This window comes from Saimiri boliviensis, chromosome 21, assembly GCF_048565385.1.
Source record: "Saimiri boliviensis isolate mSaiBol1 chromosome 21, mSaiBol1.pri, whole genome shotgun sequence".
Classification (NCBI taxonomy): domain Eukaryota; kingdom Metazoa; phylum Chordata; class Mammalia; order Primates; family Cebidae; genus Saimiri; species Saimiri boliviensis.
In genome coordinates this window covers 17,792,976-17,809,853 of record NC_133469.1, presented here as the reverse complement: position 1 = coordinate 17,809,853, position 16,878 = coordinate 17,792,976, and the positions used below count along the sequence as shown (strand labels likewise).

Below are 16,878 nucleotides of genomic sequence, written 5' to 3'. Positions count from 1 at the left end.
AACAGTTAAAAATCTGTGAACTTTGTAGATATGTTATGTGCTTCATCTGGGATAAAGAAACCCAATGCTTTCATCAGATGCTCCGAAGAATAAAAAACATAGAGAATTCTAGCCTGAGTTCAACGTTCACCAGTCAAATAGAATTTCTATAAAGTGGGGTTCATAATACATCCCTCACAGGGCCCTTGTAAGGATACCGCAAGGGGAATGTGAGTGAGAATGTTTTTGTATGCTGGAAAGTGTCACAGAGATATCATGAGAAAGCTGGCTGCCTTCATGGGACTTAGGTCCAGAGGCTGACAAAGAAAAAGGACCCTCGTCACAGCTATGTCTCTGCATTTCTGAAAAGGTGCTGGGATGTGAGAATTGTGTAGCTGAAGAAATGTTGTGGGGCAGCTGGAATGGGGGTGTGGCTGGTTGCACAGGAAAGTTTCTCTGCAAAGGCACTAACCTGGCTAGACAAGAGGATCGGCGGCTTCATCTGGGGTCAAGGGGGCCCTGGGGTTGGTAGATGAATGACCAGCCACTTGACAGCAGAATAGGGTAGCAAGCTTCCCTCAGACTCAATGTCAGCAAGCCTTCTGGGTGCTGAGCCTCCTCTCATGTGTTTCTTTTATTTTACTGATACATAATAAATGTACATATTTTGGGAGTACATGTGGTATTCTGATATATTTTAAAATGTATAGTAATCAAATAGGGATATTCATAAGCTTAAACATTTATCTTTATGCTAGGAATATCTGAATTATTCTCTACCAGCTATTTTGAGATATATAATAAGTTATTGTTTACTGTAGTCATTCTACTGATTTGTCAAACACTGGGTCTTACTTATTCTGCCTACTTGTATTTCTGTACCCATTAATTGGGTCTCTTTCCCTCCCTTCCTGCTACCTTTCCTGCCTTTGGTAACCACCAATCCACTGTCTATCTTCATGAAATTTACTTTCTTAGCTGCCACATATGAGTGAGAACATGGTATATTTGTCTTTCTGTGCCTGGCTTATTTCATTTAATAAAATGATCTCCAGTTCCAGTGGTGTTGCCACAAATGACAAGATTTCATTCTTTTCTATAGATGAATAATATTCCATTGGGTAGAGATGCCAGATTTTGTTTATCCATTCATCTGTTAATGGGCACTTAGGTTGATTTCATATCTTGGCTATTGTGAAATTGCTGTGGTAAACATGGGAGTACAGACACCTCTTCCATATTCAGATTCCCTTTCCTTTGGATATATACCCAGCAGTGGGATTCTGGATCATATGGGTGTCCAAATTGGAAAGGAAGAAGTCATGATGTTCCTTTTGCCCACAGATGTACCGAGGATTCACCAAGATGCCCCACGTGCAGTACATCCACACAGAGGCTTCTGAGAGTCTCTGTGGCCTTAAGCTGGAGGTCAACAAGTACCAGTACCTGCTGACAGGTAACGGCCAACTCTAGCTTCCAGGCCAGGGTTTGGCCAAGATCCAATGTTTCTTGACTTCAGAAGAACACAGGAGTAGTTGACTCATCGGATGTCTAGCAAATTATAAGGAGTCTCTAATACTGAATCCATCCTACTTACCCAATGCTAAGAGCTTCAGGCTCCTACACCTAGGCTGGACTTTAGAATTAGCTCCACAACTCACCTTGTGGAGGAATCTACTAATTTGTAGTTTCTCAACTTTACTGTAAATAAAAAGGGATTGTCTGTTCCTCTCTACCTCACAGTCAACCTGATAGGCCTGTCTTTGAAAGGTATTCATCTTTAGGCAGTCAATGTAGTAAAGGAGAAAACAAAAACAAAAAATCATTATAAAGGGAGTAAAGAGTTGGTCTCTAGTCCTAGCTCCAGTATTTAATGGGCTTGGGACCTTTGGTAAATCACTTTACTAGGGAGAGTAAAATAAAATCATGGGTCTGAGAAGTACCCAGTCACAGTGCATGGGCTAAGTGGGAATGTAGTAGGTGTGAATTCTTTCCTGGTTAGACTCTGGACAAAACAACCCTCTCCTTGTTTTTTCTTCCCTCCTGTAGGTCGTGTCTATGATGGCAAGATGTACACAGGGCTGTGCAACTTTGTGGAGAGGTGGGACCAGCTCACCCTCTCCCAGCGCAAGGGGCTGAACTATCGGTACCATCTGGGTTGTAACTGCAAGGTAAGCCCTGGAGTCACTAGGGGAAGGAGGGGAGGTGCTGACTTGCAGCCCCAGAAACATCAGCTCCCAATACGCTGGGCACCAGGCCCTCGTGCTGGGAAGGCTATGCTTATGTTAAGCCAGGGCAGAGGGGCAGGTCTGAGCAGACATGGTAAGGAATGTTGCTCCCAGGTGGGGCAGTGAGGAAGGCAGGAAGGGAAGAATGCCTTTCTGCTGTAATCAGCTGCCTCCATGATGACAACTTGGAAGCTGTTGGAGAAAGAGGGTACTTGAGTCCCTTGCCCCACCTGGCAGTTCAAGGCTGTAGTTATAGGATCCTGACACCGGCAGGTTCTGCCAAGTGGTTTCAAGTGGGCTCACCCTGGTAGCTGACTCATCAGTAACCCCACCCCAGGTGGGCAAACAGGCCCAGGACTGCAAATAACAGATGCTACAGAAGGTCTCTCTTCAACCAGGCCCACCCCACTGGCTCAAGTATAGGAGGCCAAGGCACAGCCTTCCTGCTGTGGGAGGGAGTTGGGCCATTCTCTCACTTAATTTTCAAAACAACCCTGTGTAGTTTTAATTACTATGATCTCCATTTTGTAAATGAGAGCTCAGAGAGCTTAGGTAACTAGCCCTAGGTCACACAGCTCACTGAATCTGGTTTCCAACCTAGGGCAGCTAGAAAGCTCTAACCTTTCTAATTCCTTAATTCCCTTAAACAACTGAGGTCTCCCAACTATATGAGATGAAAAAGCCCTCTCAGTGGTCTAATCCTGCTACTTACTGGCTGTGTGACCTGCAGCAAGTTAGTTAAGGTCAGCCTCAGTTTCTTTATCTGTAAAAAGGGAGATAAAACTGTTATGAAAATTAAAGAGAATAATATAAAAGCACTTAGCAGAATGTCTGCTAGATAGTAGGTGCTTAACAAATGTTTGCTAGTGCTATTTATATTATTATCACTGAGGGACTGATGTGGCTAGCTTCCCCTACAGGGGTCCCAGGGTCTGAATCCAGGCTCAGCAGCCTCAGGCCTGGGCATATCATGAAGGAGTCTATTAACCACTGGCTGTTATCTAATTGCAGATCAAGTCCTGCTACTACCTGCCTTGCTTTGTGACTTCCAAGAATGAGTGTCTCTGGACCGACATGCTCTCCAATTTCGGCTACCCTGGCTACCAGTCCAAACACTATGCCTGCATCCGGCAGAAGGGAGGCTACTGCAGCTGGTACCGAGGATGGGCCCCCCCAGACAAAAGCATCATCAATGCCACAGACCCCTGAACGCCAGACCCTGCCCCACCTCACTTCCCTCCCTTCCCGCTGAGCTTCCCTCGGACACTAACTCTTCCCAGATGATGACAATGAAATTAGTGCCTGTTTTCTCGCAAATTTAGCACTTGGAACACTTAAAGAAAGGTCTATGCTGTCATGTGGGGTTTAGTGAGAACTATCCTCCTGACCCCACCCTGCCCCTTCTTTTTGGTTTTGACATCACTCATTTCCACCTGGGAATTTCCGGTGCCATGCCAGAAAGAATGAGGAACCTGTATTCCTCTTCTTCGTGATAATATAATCTCTATTTTTTTAGGAAAACAGAAATCGAAAAACTATTCCATTTGGGCATTGTAATTCCCACCGCTTTTTCTTCTTCCCCACCTCAACATCTCCCAGACTCTCCTCTCTTTGCCCTTCTCCTCCAATACATTAAGGACACAGACAAGGAAGTTGCTGAAAGGCCAACCATTTCAGGATCAGTCAAAGGCAGCAAGCAGATAGACTTAAGGTATGTGAAAGATCTTATACACCAGGAGCTGCCACTGCATCCCAATCAGACTGTTTCTGTCTGTGTCTGCATGTGAGAGTGAGGGAGGGAAGGAAGAAACTACAAGAGAGTCGGAGATGATGCAGCACACACACAATTCCCCAGTCCAGTGATGCTTGGGTTGACCAGATGTTCCTGAGTCTGGAGCAAGCACCCAAGCCAGAATAACAGCTTTCTTAGTTGGTGAAGACTTAAACATCTGCCTGAGGTCAGGAGGCAATCTGCCTGCCTTGTACAAAAGCTCAGGTGAAAGACTGAGATGAATGTCTTTCCTCTCCCCACCTCCCACCAGATTTCCTCCTGGAAAACTCTTTGGTAGATTTGGCCGGGAGCTTGCCTTTATGTAAATTGGAGACCTACACACACCATACACTATCCACAGATATAGCCAAGTAGATTTGGGTAGAGGATATTATTTCCAGAATAATGTTTAGCTCACCTAGGGGGATATGTTTGTATACACCTTTGCATATACCCACAAGGGGACATAAGCTAATTTTTTTTTACAGGACACAGAATTCTGTTCAATGCTGTTAAATATGCCAATAGTTTAATCTCTTCTATTTTGTTGTTATTGCTTGTTTGAAGAAAATCATGACATTCCAAGTTGACTTTTTTTTTTTTTTTCATTTTAATTAAAATTTGAAATTCTGAACACCCTCAGCACCCTCTCTTCCCTATCACAGGTCATTTGACCTCTGTCCGTCTCCTTTTCCCTGCTTCATATTTGGGGGCCTTCCTTTAACTGCCTTCCTGGCTTGGCTCAGATGGCAGATGAGAGTGTAGTCAATGGCCTGGGCACAGGAGGGAGAGCTGCAGTGTCCTGCCTTGGCTGGAGGGACTCCTCTCCTGGGTGTAGAGACAGGTTGGTCCCCTTTCCCTAGCTCCCTGGTGGGTGAATGCCACCTCCTGAGATCCTCATCTCTTGGAATTAAAACTGTTGGTCACTGGGGAAGCCTGAGTCTGCAATGAGTTGTAGGGTTTCTGTTGTGTTGTTTTGAAGTAAAACTATAATATAAGTTCTCCTAGTAAATAAAATTATTTTAAGTTTTAGTGTCAAAAATGAGATGCTAAGATTAGGTGATAATGTATATTTTACAGAATGGGGAGTGGTAGGATGGTGACATGGAACATGATTGCTCTCTCTTTTTTCAGCTTATGGGTATTTATCTTCTATTAGTGTTTATATCTTCAGTTCATTCCACTTTAGGAAACAGAGCTGCCAATTGAAACAGGAGAAGAAAAAAAAAGCAGCAGACAGCACATCATAGTGTCTTGCACACACACAAATGCCCAGGCAAGGTGCTTGGCAGAACCCCAGATCAGGAAGACAGTACAGGCATTGGGTTTCCTTGGGATCGATTTCATTACCTTGTACCTTTCCCTTTGTGGTCATGCCATTTGGCAGTGAGGGAATGGGAGGCTTGGCCCTCTCTGTGAGGCAGTGTGAACGGACGAAGCTGAGGCCAGCAGGTCAGTGGTTTTTAAGGGATGAGCCCAGACTTGGTATTTTGGGATTGTCCTTATTTTAACCTCAAAGTCTCACATGGTGGGGCATGACTGACCAACCTACGCAAGCTCCATCCCACAAGAGGACATCAATGTCTTCTCTGTGAGGCATCTGGCCATTCTCACTCCCTGGTGTGGTCAGCCCCTCTCACACAAGGAGGGCCCTGGGTGAAGGCTGAGCGTGAGGCACCTGAAGTTTCCCTGCAGAGTTGATACATTAGCAGAACCACAGCCCCATCTGTTTGGCCTTGGTGAGAAGGCCCTGGACAAAGAAGGGTCTTTCGCAAAGCAATGTCAGAGGGCGGTTTTGAGCTTTCTATAAGCTATAGCTTTGTTTATTTCACCCGTTCACTTACTGTATAATTTAAAGTCATTTATGTAGCTGAGACACTTCTGTATTTCAATCATATCGTGAACATTTTATTTTGCTAAATCTTGTGTCATGTGTAGGCTGTAATATGTGTACATTGTGTTTAAGAGAAAAAAAAAAGAAACCCACATGCCGCCATTTTCCTGAATCAAATTCTACAGTGGAATGGAAAGTAAAATACTTCTAGGCAAGCAGCTAGACTGGTGAATTGAGGGAACTAGAAGGAACTGAGACTCCTCCAGCCTCCTCCCTATTGGAATCCCAATGGTTCCTGGAGTAGGAAAAAAAGTTTAAAGTACATTCATGTTCTTGTTCTATGCCACCTGGCCCTGGGGAGACTACCATTTACTTCACCCCAAGTTCTGTTATCCTTCCAGTTGGGAGGCCATGATTTTCCTAAGAATCCAGGGCCATGAGAGATATAATTCCAAGTTCTCATTGCCTCCTTTGGGCATCTCTTCTGCCTTCCAGTCAAGGAAGCTCCATGCCCAGGCTCTCACCTCTCAGGCCAGTGCTCTGCTCTGTCCAGGGCAGGTAATACTGGGAGACTCCTGTCTTTACCCTCCCCTAGTTCCAGATCTGCCTCGTAGTGGCAACACGGTTCTTAACAATTAAAGAAACAAATGACTTTTCGAAATAGCCCTGTCTAGGGGACACTGTGTCCCCCAGGAGATACTACCCTTCTGTGCCCAGACCTGTATCTTGCACATGCTGACTGACAATCTGGACTACACCAAGATGGCACCCAAGTGTCTGGCTTCGGCTACCTAAGGTAAACATGTCACTAGAGTCAGAGAGAAAATTATAAAAATCTGATGGCAAAGGCAAACCAAAATGGGAGAAAGTAGGGGAGGTAGATGTGATAACAACTTCCAAACTGGTTCTTTGGAGGTAAGAGGAAAGGAAGAACTTGGAGAACGGTTTATGTTTTGGGGGTAGGGGCTTCTTAAATTCTCCCAACTACCTTTCCCTTTAGCCAGTCTGCTGTCTTGAAACCCAGAAGTGATGGAGAGAAACCAACTAGAGAAAACCCTGTCTAGAAGGAATGTATTTGTTGCTAAATTTTGTAGCACTGTTTACAGTTTTCCTCCATGTTATTTATGAATTTTATATTCCGTAAATGTATATTGTCTTGTAATATTGCATAATGTTCACTTTTTATAGTGTGTCCTTTATTCTAAACAGTAAAGTGGTTTTATTTCTATCACACATCTGCTGTCTCTTGCCTTGTTGTCTTTTGACTGCCACTGGGAGTTACCTACACAATAGCAGGCCTTGGAAGTCTGTCCCCGACTCCAGGCCTGGACTCATCCCTCCTGCCATGCACTTCTGCAGCCTGACCCCACCCCACTCTAGTCCTTTTCCCTTGCAGAAGAAATCTCAGGAGAGGTGCTCTGCCTTGACTTTGCTCCCTGATTCTATTGCTAGAGTCTTCCCTAGTTCTGCTGACTCTGGATCTATTAATATATCTGTATGTAATCACCTACTAGTGGTACAAATATCCCCAGATTGGAGTCCTCACTCAGCCCTCCTTGTTTTCTTCCTAAGAATCCAACCTGGTGGAGGTGGGGAGGGGCAGCCTGCAAACAGCAGTCTTTGCTGTCAATTGCCTGCTTGAAATTCCAAGTATGGCTTGGCCTAGTTGGGAATACCAGGGACTCATGAGGTCTCACGACAGCTGGTGACCTTTTCCCAGTGCTTATAACAACCTCCTTTCAGAGTTTACAGCAGAGCCTGTCCCTGTCAATGGGCTGGGCTGGCTGCAGACCCCTCACCCAACTTTCATCCCACCGTTGACAAAGTTCCAGGTTGTAGTGTTCACCCTTCTTTTAAAGCTACTCCTATCATATGCCAGGTGCAGCACTTTATACACAGGATCCCATGAAATCTCAACTACTCAATGAGGTTGCTCCACCATTATCCATAGTTTTTACCTGAAGAAGTTGGGGCTCACAGAGATAAAGTCATTTTCCTAAGACCTAGTGTGTAGACACAACGGGGATTCAAACTCAGGCTGGTTTGATAACGAACTCTGAATATTCTCCACTGTAAGCACGCATATAGTGGGGAAAATTCAGGGTTTGGGGATATGCTAGATTTCACATGTGCCTTTCTTTTTTTTTTTCTTTTCTTTTTTTTTTTTTTGAGACGGAGTTTCGCTCTTGTTGCCCAGGCTGGAGTGCAATGGCGCGATCTCGGCTCACCGCAACCTCCGCCTCCTGGGTTCAAGCAATTCTCCTGCCTCAGCCTCCTGAGTAGCTGGGATTACAGGCATGTGCCACCATGCCCAGCTAATTTTTTGTATTTTTAGTAGAGACGGGGTTTCACCATGTATGGTCTCGATCTCTCGACCTCGAGATCCACCCGCCTCGGCCTCCCAAAGTGCTGGGATTACAGGCTTGAGCCACCGCACCAGGCCGACATGTGCCTTTCTTATCTCAACCAGCACATTCTGGATTCTGTGACTCTTGCGAAAGATCATCAACAGAAAATTCTGCTTGGTTAGACTGCTTCCTCCTGGAACCTGCAGTCCTACCCATCAGTGTCTCCAAACAGGGCTGTCTAGCCCAGCAGCTTGAGCTCGGATTCCACAAACAGCCACAGTTTAAGTCCCCAGCTGGGACTGTGGGATACCCTATTAATTATTCTGTTCCCAAAGACTCATTCCCTGCAAGGCCAAGCACAGGGTCACAGCCTTGTATTCCTTTGGCCAGTTTAAGAAGACCACAAACTATGCAAGCAGACATGTTGCAGGCTGTTTCCTGCTGCTCAGAGTTCCCCCACCCCCAACTTCTTCTGACTTGAGGTGGAGAATCCTTCACCTCATTCAAAAAGACATTCACCTCTTCCACCCAGGTATCCTCCAAATGGGAAGCTGTACCACATACTCTGAGCTAAGCCCTCACCGCTTCCCAGAGGAGATCTCAGGTGCATTCAGAAATTAGAAAGTGGAGAGGACATGTAAGGAAACTGCCCTTCAACAATCAATGCAAATCAAATATTAATATTACTGCTTTTTATTAAAATGTGAGTTGAAATCAGATTCCACAAAAGGCTCAAGTAAAACAACATCCAACCTTGAAAACATCTTTTACCTTTATAATCAGCCTCTGGCTCCAACATTCCAGCAAAAGTTGCCCCCTGACTTGCTGAAAATCTCCAATGTCCAAGAAATGTGGTCCACCTTTGTCATTTGCCCTACTGCCTGAATTTCACCTGGAGAGATGACTTTCCTTAGGAAAGCCAGATATTCCCAAAGGACACTGTGGCTCTGCTTTAGAGTCTGCGTGGTCAGTGTACAACCCCTAGAGTCCACCTCCTCTGTCCAAAGGGACTGAGGACAAGACATCTGTTATTCACTCCGCATCATGAAAAGAAACAGTAAAAAAAGGGCACTCACCATTGGCTTATGGTTGGGGAAAAATGTTTGCTCCACAAGCGGGAACTTCTCAGGACCCAGGGAATGGAAGATCTTAATGAGTTGAGAGAACTAGGATAGAAGAGGAGAGAACATTGATCAACCATTGTTACACAGGATGGCAAAACCTCCCACTTGATCTGGGGCCTCAAGTATCTGACTGTTCTAAGCTGAGCTTCAGTAGGTGCTCCCTGCCTATGGGATAAGGACTAGTTTCCTTGGCTGGACATTCATACTCTCCATCATCTATATGTATTAACCCCTCCATTTCTGCCCAAGTCCTAGTAAGTAGGCAGAATACTGGGTTCAGCTCAACCATATTTAATGAGCACTTACTACAACCTCAGCATTTCACACAAGGTCCTTCTCCACGGTACAACCTGCTGATGTTCATGCCCTACTCCCTGCCTGCAATGCCTTCTTTCTAGAGAGGCAGCGCTGCATGGTAATTGATGATGTAGATGTGGATCCAGCCTCCCTGGGTTCAAATTCTCGGTTTGCCACTTATTAGCTGTGTGACCTGGGAAATCAGTTCAGGTTTCTGAGTTTTGGTTTCTTCACTTGTAAACTGGAGATAATGAGAGATCCAAACTCATAGGACTGTTGTAAGGAAGCAGCGTGTCAAAGACAGTGCTTTGTCCACAGCAGTGCTAAAATGCTAGATGTGATTATTAGTATTTTCTCTGCTGTTGCAACCTCTCTCATTTCCAATAGCTCAAGCCCACCTGAGCTTCCCATTTCTCTCCTCCTGCTTCAACACTTGCTTATTTTGCCAGGTATTAGCTATTGTCTCCAGAGCTCAAAGGTGAGCTCCATCACTAAGCTTTATTATTGAGGCAACAAGCTGAACATTGAGAGTAGGCCAAAGGGAAGACAGCTGCAGATGCATGACTGTGATACTAATGTCTTGCTGGAGGGAAGCATGGTGGGTGATGGGACCTGGAAGGGGAATGGGGTAGGGGATCAGGATGATCCCCCGGAGCAGATGACATAAGAGAAGGAGAATGGGCACTCCAGGTATGCATTGAGACCAGTGTGTGCTGGAGACCCTCTGCTGCTGCCATGCTGTGGCATCAGGTGTAGGTGATGATGACAGATGAGGTCGAAGGGTGATCCATCACAGACTACCAGCCTTAAAGGCCTGAGCAAAAAGCTTAGAATTCACCCAGAAGGTAAAGGAGAGTTTCTGGTGGATATAAGCAAAGAGTGAATAGGATTCTCAACAAGATAAAGAAATCTATGGTCCCATGTGGATGCCCAGTGGTTAAAGAAGGGGCCAACCTGACTTGGGGGTCACTCAATACTAAGAGCCTGGACGCTGAGAACAGAGTAACTTAGGAACTTTCTGCATCAGCCCAGGATTGGTTGGCAAACCCTTGGGGTATAGCCTTCTGATGCAGCACATGGAGTCAATTTGGAGGGCTTAGGAGAACTCAGAACTATGGAAAATGATGTGTGTGTGTGTGTGTGTGTGTGTGTGTGTGTGTGTGTGTGGCGGGTGGTTGGGGGGTCCCTCATCTTGCAGACAAGGAAACTAGAGTCCAGGAAGGAGAGTAATTCCACAGTTAAGCACATGACTTTTGAAGAGGCCTAGCTCTACCACTTACTACTAGCTATGTGAGCCTCAGTTTCCTTATCTGTAAGATGGAGCTATTAGCAACTCCCACTCAAAAGGGTGCTGAGGATTAAACGCAGTATGCACGGTAAGGGCTCAGGATAGCGCACGGTTAGTGCTGAAAAATTGTGATTGCTACTCTTGTGATGACTCTGGAAGAAGGTGGAGAAGGGCTAACTATCTATGATCCTTTCCTAACAGTGGCACTTGAAAATCTTGGGTGCCAATGGCCAAAAAGCTCAGTTAGGGCAGGATGAGAAGGAGACCAGGGCCATAGCGATAGTGGTAAAGTCTATCCATACTTATTAAATTAATGCATGTAGCCATTCAGTAAATACTGAGTGTCCCAACTCTGCATGGGACTTGTTCCAGGTACCTAAGGCAGTGATAATTTTTATCACCTGTTGAGTGTGTACTTTGTGCCAGCCACATTATAAGCACTTTATATCTATTACATCATAATCCTACCAGGAAGGCCCTATTATGATCACAACTTTCCAAATAAGGAAGCTAAGTTCAGAGAGGTTAAGGGGGTTGCTCACAGTAGCACAGCTCACAAGTGGAGAAGCCTAGACCTAAGAGTCTGGCTCCAGAGCTTACACTCTCAACTACCACCCTATACCACCAGGTGATCAGACAGACAGATAGCGAAACACCACAGACCAGACAACTATGAGTTTCACAGAGCACATTCTACATACCCCTAAACTCCACACTACCTATCCTCTTTCCATCCTTTATCTTCTCCCTTGCCACTGATCACAGCACATATTGTATATCTGGCATACGTATTAAAGCACTACACATGCCCCTGCTCGCTAGAATGTAAGATCCACGGGGCAGGAGTTTTGGTCTGATTTGCTCACTGCCACATTCCTAGGACTTAGGACAGTACCTGGAACAGAGTAAGTACCCAAGAAGTATTTGTTGCATGATGAACAACTTCTAATCGGGGGGACAAATAATGCACAAATGAATGGATGAATTTATCATTCTAGGTGGAGATAAGTAGGAAAAAAAATAAAGCAGGGTAAGGGATTTGAGAGCACTCAAGCGAGTGGAGGAGTGGTATTTTTAGAACTAACTAACTTCCTTCCTTCCTTCCTCCCTCTCTCTCTGTCTCCTTTCTTCCCTCCTTCCTTCCTTCTTTCCTTCCTTCCTCCCTCCCTCCTTCCTTCTCTTTCTCTTTCCTTCCTTTCTCTTTCTTTCTTTTCTTCCTTTCTTTTTCTTTCTCTCTCCCTTCCTTCCTTCCTTCCCTCCCTCCCTTCCTTCCTTTCTTTCCTTCTTTCCTTCTCTCTCTTTCTCTTTCTTCTTCACTCCTCTTGCCCAAACTGGAGTTCAATATTCAATGCCACAGTCTCAGCTCACTGCAACCTTCACCTCCCAGGCTCAAGAGATTCTCCTGCCTCAGCCTCCTGAGTAGCTGGGATTACAGGTGTGTGTCACCACACCCAGCTAATTTTTAGTGTTTTTAGTAGGAAAGGGGTTTCACCATGTTAGCCAGGCTGGTTTCAAACTCCTAACCTCAGGTGATCCACCCACTTCAGCCTCCCAAAGTGCTGGGATTCCAGGTGTCAGCCACTGCACCCAGCCAAGAAGTCTTTCTTTTAAGTAACATTTGGATGGAAACTCAAATAAATCAAATGAATGACTAAAACTAATGAATAAAAAAAGAGAAATTAAACGTTGCATGTTGGGGAGAGATGGCTTAAGTTCTGGTTTTACCACTCACTGGGCAAGTTGCTTAACCAGCCTGAAGCTGAGCTTCTGTCTTCGTGAAATGAAGGAATAACACTCACTTCACATGAGAGCAACAGAATGAGTGCCCAGTAGCATAGTTTTCTGGGACATAGTAAGTGCTCAATAAATGGTATCTGCTGTTAACAACAATAATGACAGAATGTTCATAAAACAATATGTGCATCTTTATGACATTATTATAATACTGTATCATAATATGTTACATAATAACATGTTTTGTTATATATTAGTAATAGTACATATTGTCACTGTATTACACAGATCAATTATTACATATATATCATGTCATGTATTACATGTAACATGTATCATCTATATATAAATGTGAATGTATTATAAATATTCATTATATATAATATATAAAATATAACATATTATTAATATAATAATTGTTAGGCAACAATTCCAACAAGAGCCCTGAGATTCAACTTTAGTTTAGTGGCTTAAGTAAGAATGTTTACTACTGAGGCCTCCATGCTAGGGAGTGGGCTCATCACAGGATGGGAGGCCACCCACTGCCTCCCAGATCCCTCCAGGTCAGCCTGAGCTGTCACCTACCACCCAGGGCTTGCTGCAGAAGTTGTAGACAGAGTAGAGAGAGTTGACAGCAGGCAGTCCTCCATACTGCAGGCCGATGACCAGGCTGCGGTAGTCTTCCCCCAGGGCCATGCTGTAGGCGTGCTGGCGGACCAAGATGAAGTCTGGCTTGAAGGATCTGCTGAGAGAGCCAACAGCAGTGTTACCACACCGGGGCACTGATGAAACACCAGGGTGTCCAGCCACAGCTTGCTGGGGATAACAATCACCTGCAAGTGGGCAGCTTAGTTCAGAAGGGGGAGGGGGAGAGGGATAGGGTCAGGCTCAGATGCAAAGGCACAGCTACTCCATTATAAAGCCAAAGGGCTGGAAACGTATATGTTTTCTCTCTCTCTCTCTCTCTCTCTCTCTCTCTCTCTCTCTCTCTCCCCCTCTCTCTCTCTCGCTCTCGCTCTTGCTCTCGCTCTTTTCTTTTCTTCTTCTTTTTTTTTTTTTTGAGACAGTTTCACTCTTGTTGCCCAGGCTGGAGTGCAATGGCAAGATCTCAGCTCACCGCAACCTTCGTCTCGTGGGCTTAAGCGATTCTCCTGCCTCACCCTCTCGAGTAGCTGGGATTACAAGTGCCTACCACCATGCCTGACTAATTTTGTATTTTTAGTAGAGAAAGGGTTTCTCCATGTTGGTCAGGCTGGTGTCTAACTCCCACCTTCAGGTGATCTGCCTGCCTCGGCCTCCCAAAGTGCTGGGATTCCGGGTGTGAGCCACCACGCCCGGCCTCTCTCTCTCTCTCTTTCTTTTGTTTTTAAGGCTTTTTCCTAAATTCCCTACATTGAACATCTATTTCATTTGCAATCAGAAAAAAATATATCTAATAACTTAGTGCAGGAGTCCCCAAACTTTTTACACAGGGGGCCAGTTCACTGTCCCTCAGACCATTGGAGGGCTGCCACATACTGTGCTCCTCTCACTGACCACCAATGAAAGAGGTACCCCTTCCCGAAGTGTGGTGGGGGGCTGGATAAATGGTCTCAGGGGGCCGCATGCGGCCCGTGGGCCTTAGTTTGGGGACGCCTGACTTAGTGAATTGACTGAGATTTTGCATTTATCCATTTGTTGACTTATTCTTCTTTTATGTAATACTGAATGTATTATCCATGGTGAGGGCAACTGCCCTGGGAGGCGGATGTTGCCATTAGCTCCCATCACACAAACGAGTACTCTGAGGCTCAGGAAGACTAAGTCACTTGTTCAAAAAGATACGCTGCAGAGAGGCAGCAGGGCTGGGTCTGTGTAGCCTTACAGCTCCAGGTGTTGTTCCTGCAGATCTCAAAACAAATGACCTGTCTTATGTTTTTTCAAGTAGCAAACTCTGGAAAGCAGCAACAGTACCAATGTGATGGCCAAGTCCATGCCAGGCTGTTTGCCAGGTCCCTCTAGAGATAGGATCTGAGGAGTGCTCACAAACAGACCCTAGTAAAGGTCTGAACCATGTCCCCATTTTATAGATGGGAACACTGCAGCCCAGGGAACTTTCCTGAATCACAAAGCTTGGGAGCAGGAGAGCCGCATTTGAACTCAGGTTATCTGGCTCCAAGTCCACATGCTTTTTACTCCATCATAGGGCCCCAGGAGGACGCACACATTGTTTGATTCTCACTGCCAAAGATCAAACTGTTTTTGGATTCCTAACTTTTAAGTCACACAAAAAAAATCAGTCTCACTGTAGGAATGAGGCTGATATTCAAAACGGTATGACAGTATTCCTATCACTCTGTGGTTATGGTTAGAGCTAGAATCTTGGAATTACAGGAACAGAGTGATGGAAGAAGGAATAAAGGGAGAGTGTGGGTGTCTCTGACAGGCGATAGGGAGCACTTACTGCTCTCTATTTTTTAGAGACAGGGTCTGGCTATGTTGCCCAGGCTGGGGCAATCAGAAATACTTATAACCATTTGCTGCTTTTATCTGATTTCAAAAGTAATACACATTCCTTGTGTAAAACAAATAAAAATTTATTGGAATGTCAAAAAAGTAAACAAAGTACCCATAATTTTACAATGCAGAGAAAGTTCCTAACAACCTTGGTATATACATTTTTGATCCAATGATCAATTTCAATATATAATATGTGTTCACATTCATAATTGCTTTATACTTTCTATTAATTATGATTTTGATGTTTTCCACATAATAGCATCATACAAATATTTTCTCTACTACCAAAAATATCTTCCAAAATATAATTTTTAATTTCTACACATAGTTCACTGAATGATATATCACAATTAAGTCAACCAATCATCTACTATTATCAGGTAGACTATTTCCAATATTTTACACACAAATAAGTGCCATCATTTTAAACTATTTTCATAAGATAGATCCTAAGAAGTGGTACTAATGGATTAAAGAGTATAAGCTTTTTTAAAAATACCCAGAAAAAGTGTCCCCTTTTTGAGATACATCTCACAAATTGCTTATGAGAGTGTCCATCTCGTTACAGCCTCACCAGCACTGCAGTTTTTGAAAAAAAATTTTTTCCAATTTGACAAGAGAATTCCCCCCAAAAGACATTCTGTATCCTGCTATTGTTTTAGTTTGCATATCTCTGATTCTAGTGAAATTAAATTCATTTTATTAACCATCTGCATTTCCTTTTCTGTAAAAATCCGTTCACAGCCGGGCGCGGTGGCTCAAGCCTGTAATCCCAGCACTTTGGGAGGCTGAGGCGGGTGGATCACGAGGTCGAGAGATCGAGACGATCCTGGTCAACATGGTGAAACCCCGTCTCTACTAAAAATACAAAAAATTAGCTGGGCATGGTGGCGTGTGCCTGTAATCCCAGCTACTCAGGAGGCTGAGGCAGGAGAATTGCCTGAACCCAGGAGGCGGAGGTTGCGGTGAGCCGAGATCGCGCCATTGCACTCCATCCTGGGTAACAAGAGCGAAACTCTGTCTCAAAAAAAAAAAAAAAAAAAAAAAAATCCGTTCACATCCTTTTCCATTCAAGACAATATAGGTCCTCTGGTTTCCCACAGAGGTGAGTTCTGTGTATTAAGGATACTGCCCTTTATCCATCATGTGTGTTAATGCTTTTACTAGATGCTTGCTTGTGTGTGTTTTGTTTAAATGAATGTGCATCTTAAAAAACAACACATAAATACATTGTTCATGGCCCTGGTTCTGACCATGAGACATCCACTCTTCCTTGGCAGCACAGGTTCCATCACCGACAACAGTGGCACCGAAACTGGTATCTCACTAGGGATAATCCCATCCTTTTCCATGAGGAAATAAAAAAAAACTCCTGCTGACTAGCCTCCTATTTCTCTCCCTGTTGCTAGGAATTCATAAGAGGGACATAGGAAAAACAAAAAACACCAAACCTGGCTATCTGGAAAAGGAGGATGCCCTTCCAGGAGGAGAATCCCATGGCTTGTTTTGGGATGCCCCAATTCTGGCTCCAGATATTACGGTGCACTCTCTCCAGGACTTCTGAAACTCACCTCTAAATCAGAAACTTTCTGATTCCTCAAAATAAAAGTAGCAGGCAGCTCCTCATTGTCTTTATGGATTTGGAAATCTACCTCAAGATCCCACATGCAAAGTGCTCTTTCAAAATTATCTATCACTCTGCTGCTTCAAAAGGCTTCTCTCTCTCCGACAAGAGATTCTTAGCTCCTTATTGTGGCTACAAGGTCCCACATCGGT

General features: G+C 44.5%; 2 protein-coding genes across 7 annotated transcripts in view; one reads left to right on the top strand and one right to left on the bottom strand.

Annotated features, from left to right (window-relative positions):
- TIMP3 (TIMP metallopeptidase inhibitor 3) overlaps nt 1-4,620 on the top strand; it is a 54,827-nt gene extending 50,207 nt beyond the window's left edge. Inside the window, exons 3-5 of the mRNA XM_003932933.4 lie at nt 1,324-1,435; nt 2,029-2,150; nt 3,219-4,620. Coding sequence (XP_003932982.1) covers nt 1,324-1,435; nt 2,029-2,150; nt 3,219-3,416 — 432 coding nt within the window. The 3' untranslated portion in view covers nt 3,417-4,620. The remainder of the gene's footprint in view (nt 1-1,323; nt 1,436-2,028; nt 2,151-3,218) is intronic.
- The window catches only part of SYN3 (synapsin III), a 509,993-nt gene that overhangs the window by 314,365 nt on the left and 178,750 nt on the right, over nt 1-16,878 (bottom strand). For 4 of the 6 annotated variants that reach the window (XM_074391364.1, XM_039463248.2, XM_074391366.1 and 1 more), the window contains exons 5-6: nt 13,189-13,348; nt 9,237-9,326 (exon numbers count right to left, since the gene is read on the bottom strand). In XM_074391364.1, the coding sequence (XP_074247465.1) occupies nt 9,237-9,326; nt 13,189-13,348 (250 nt within the window). The remainder of the gene's footprint in view (nt 1-9,236; nt 9,327-13,188; nt 13,349-16,878) is intronic. The other 2 variants (XM_074391367.1, XM_039463249.2) reach the window with 1 other exon arrangement.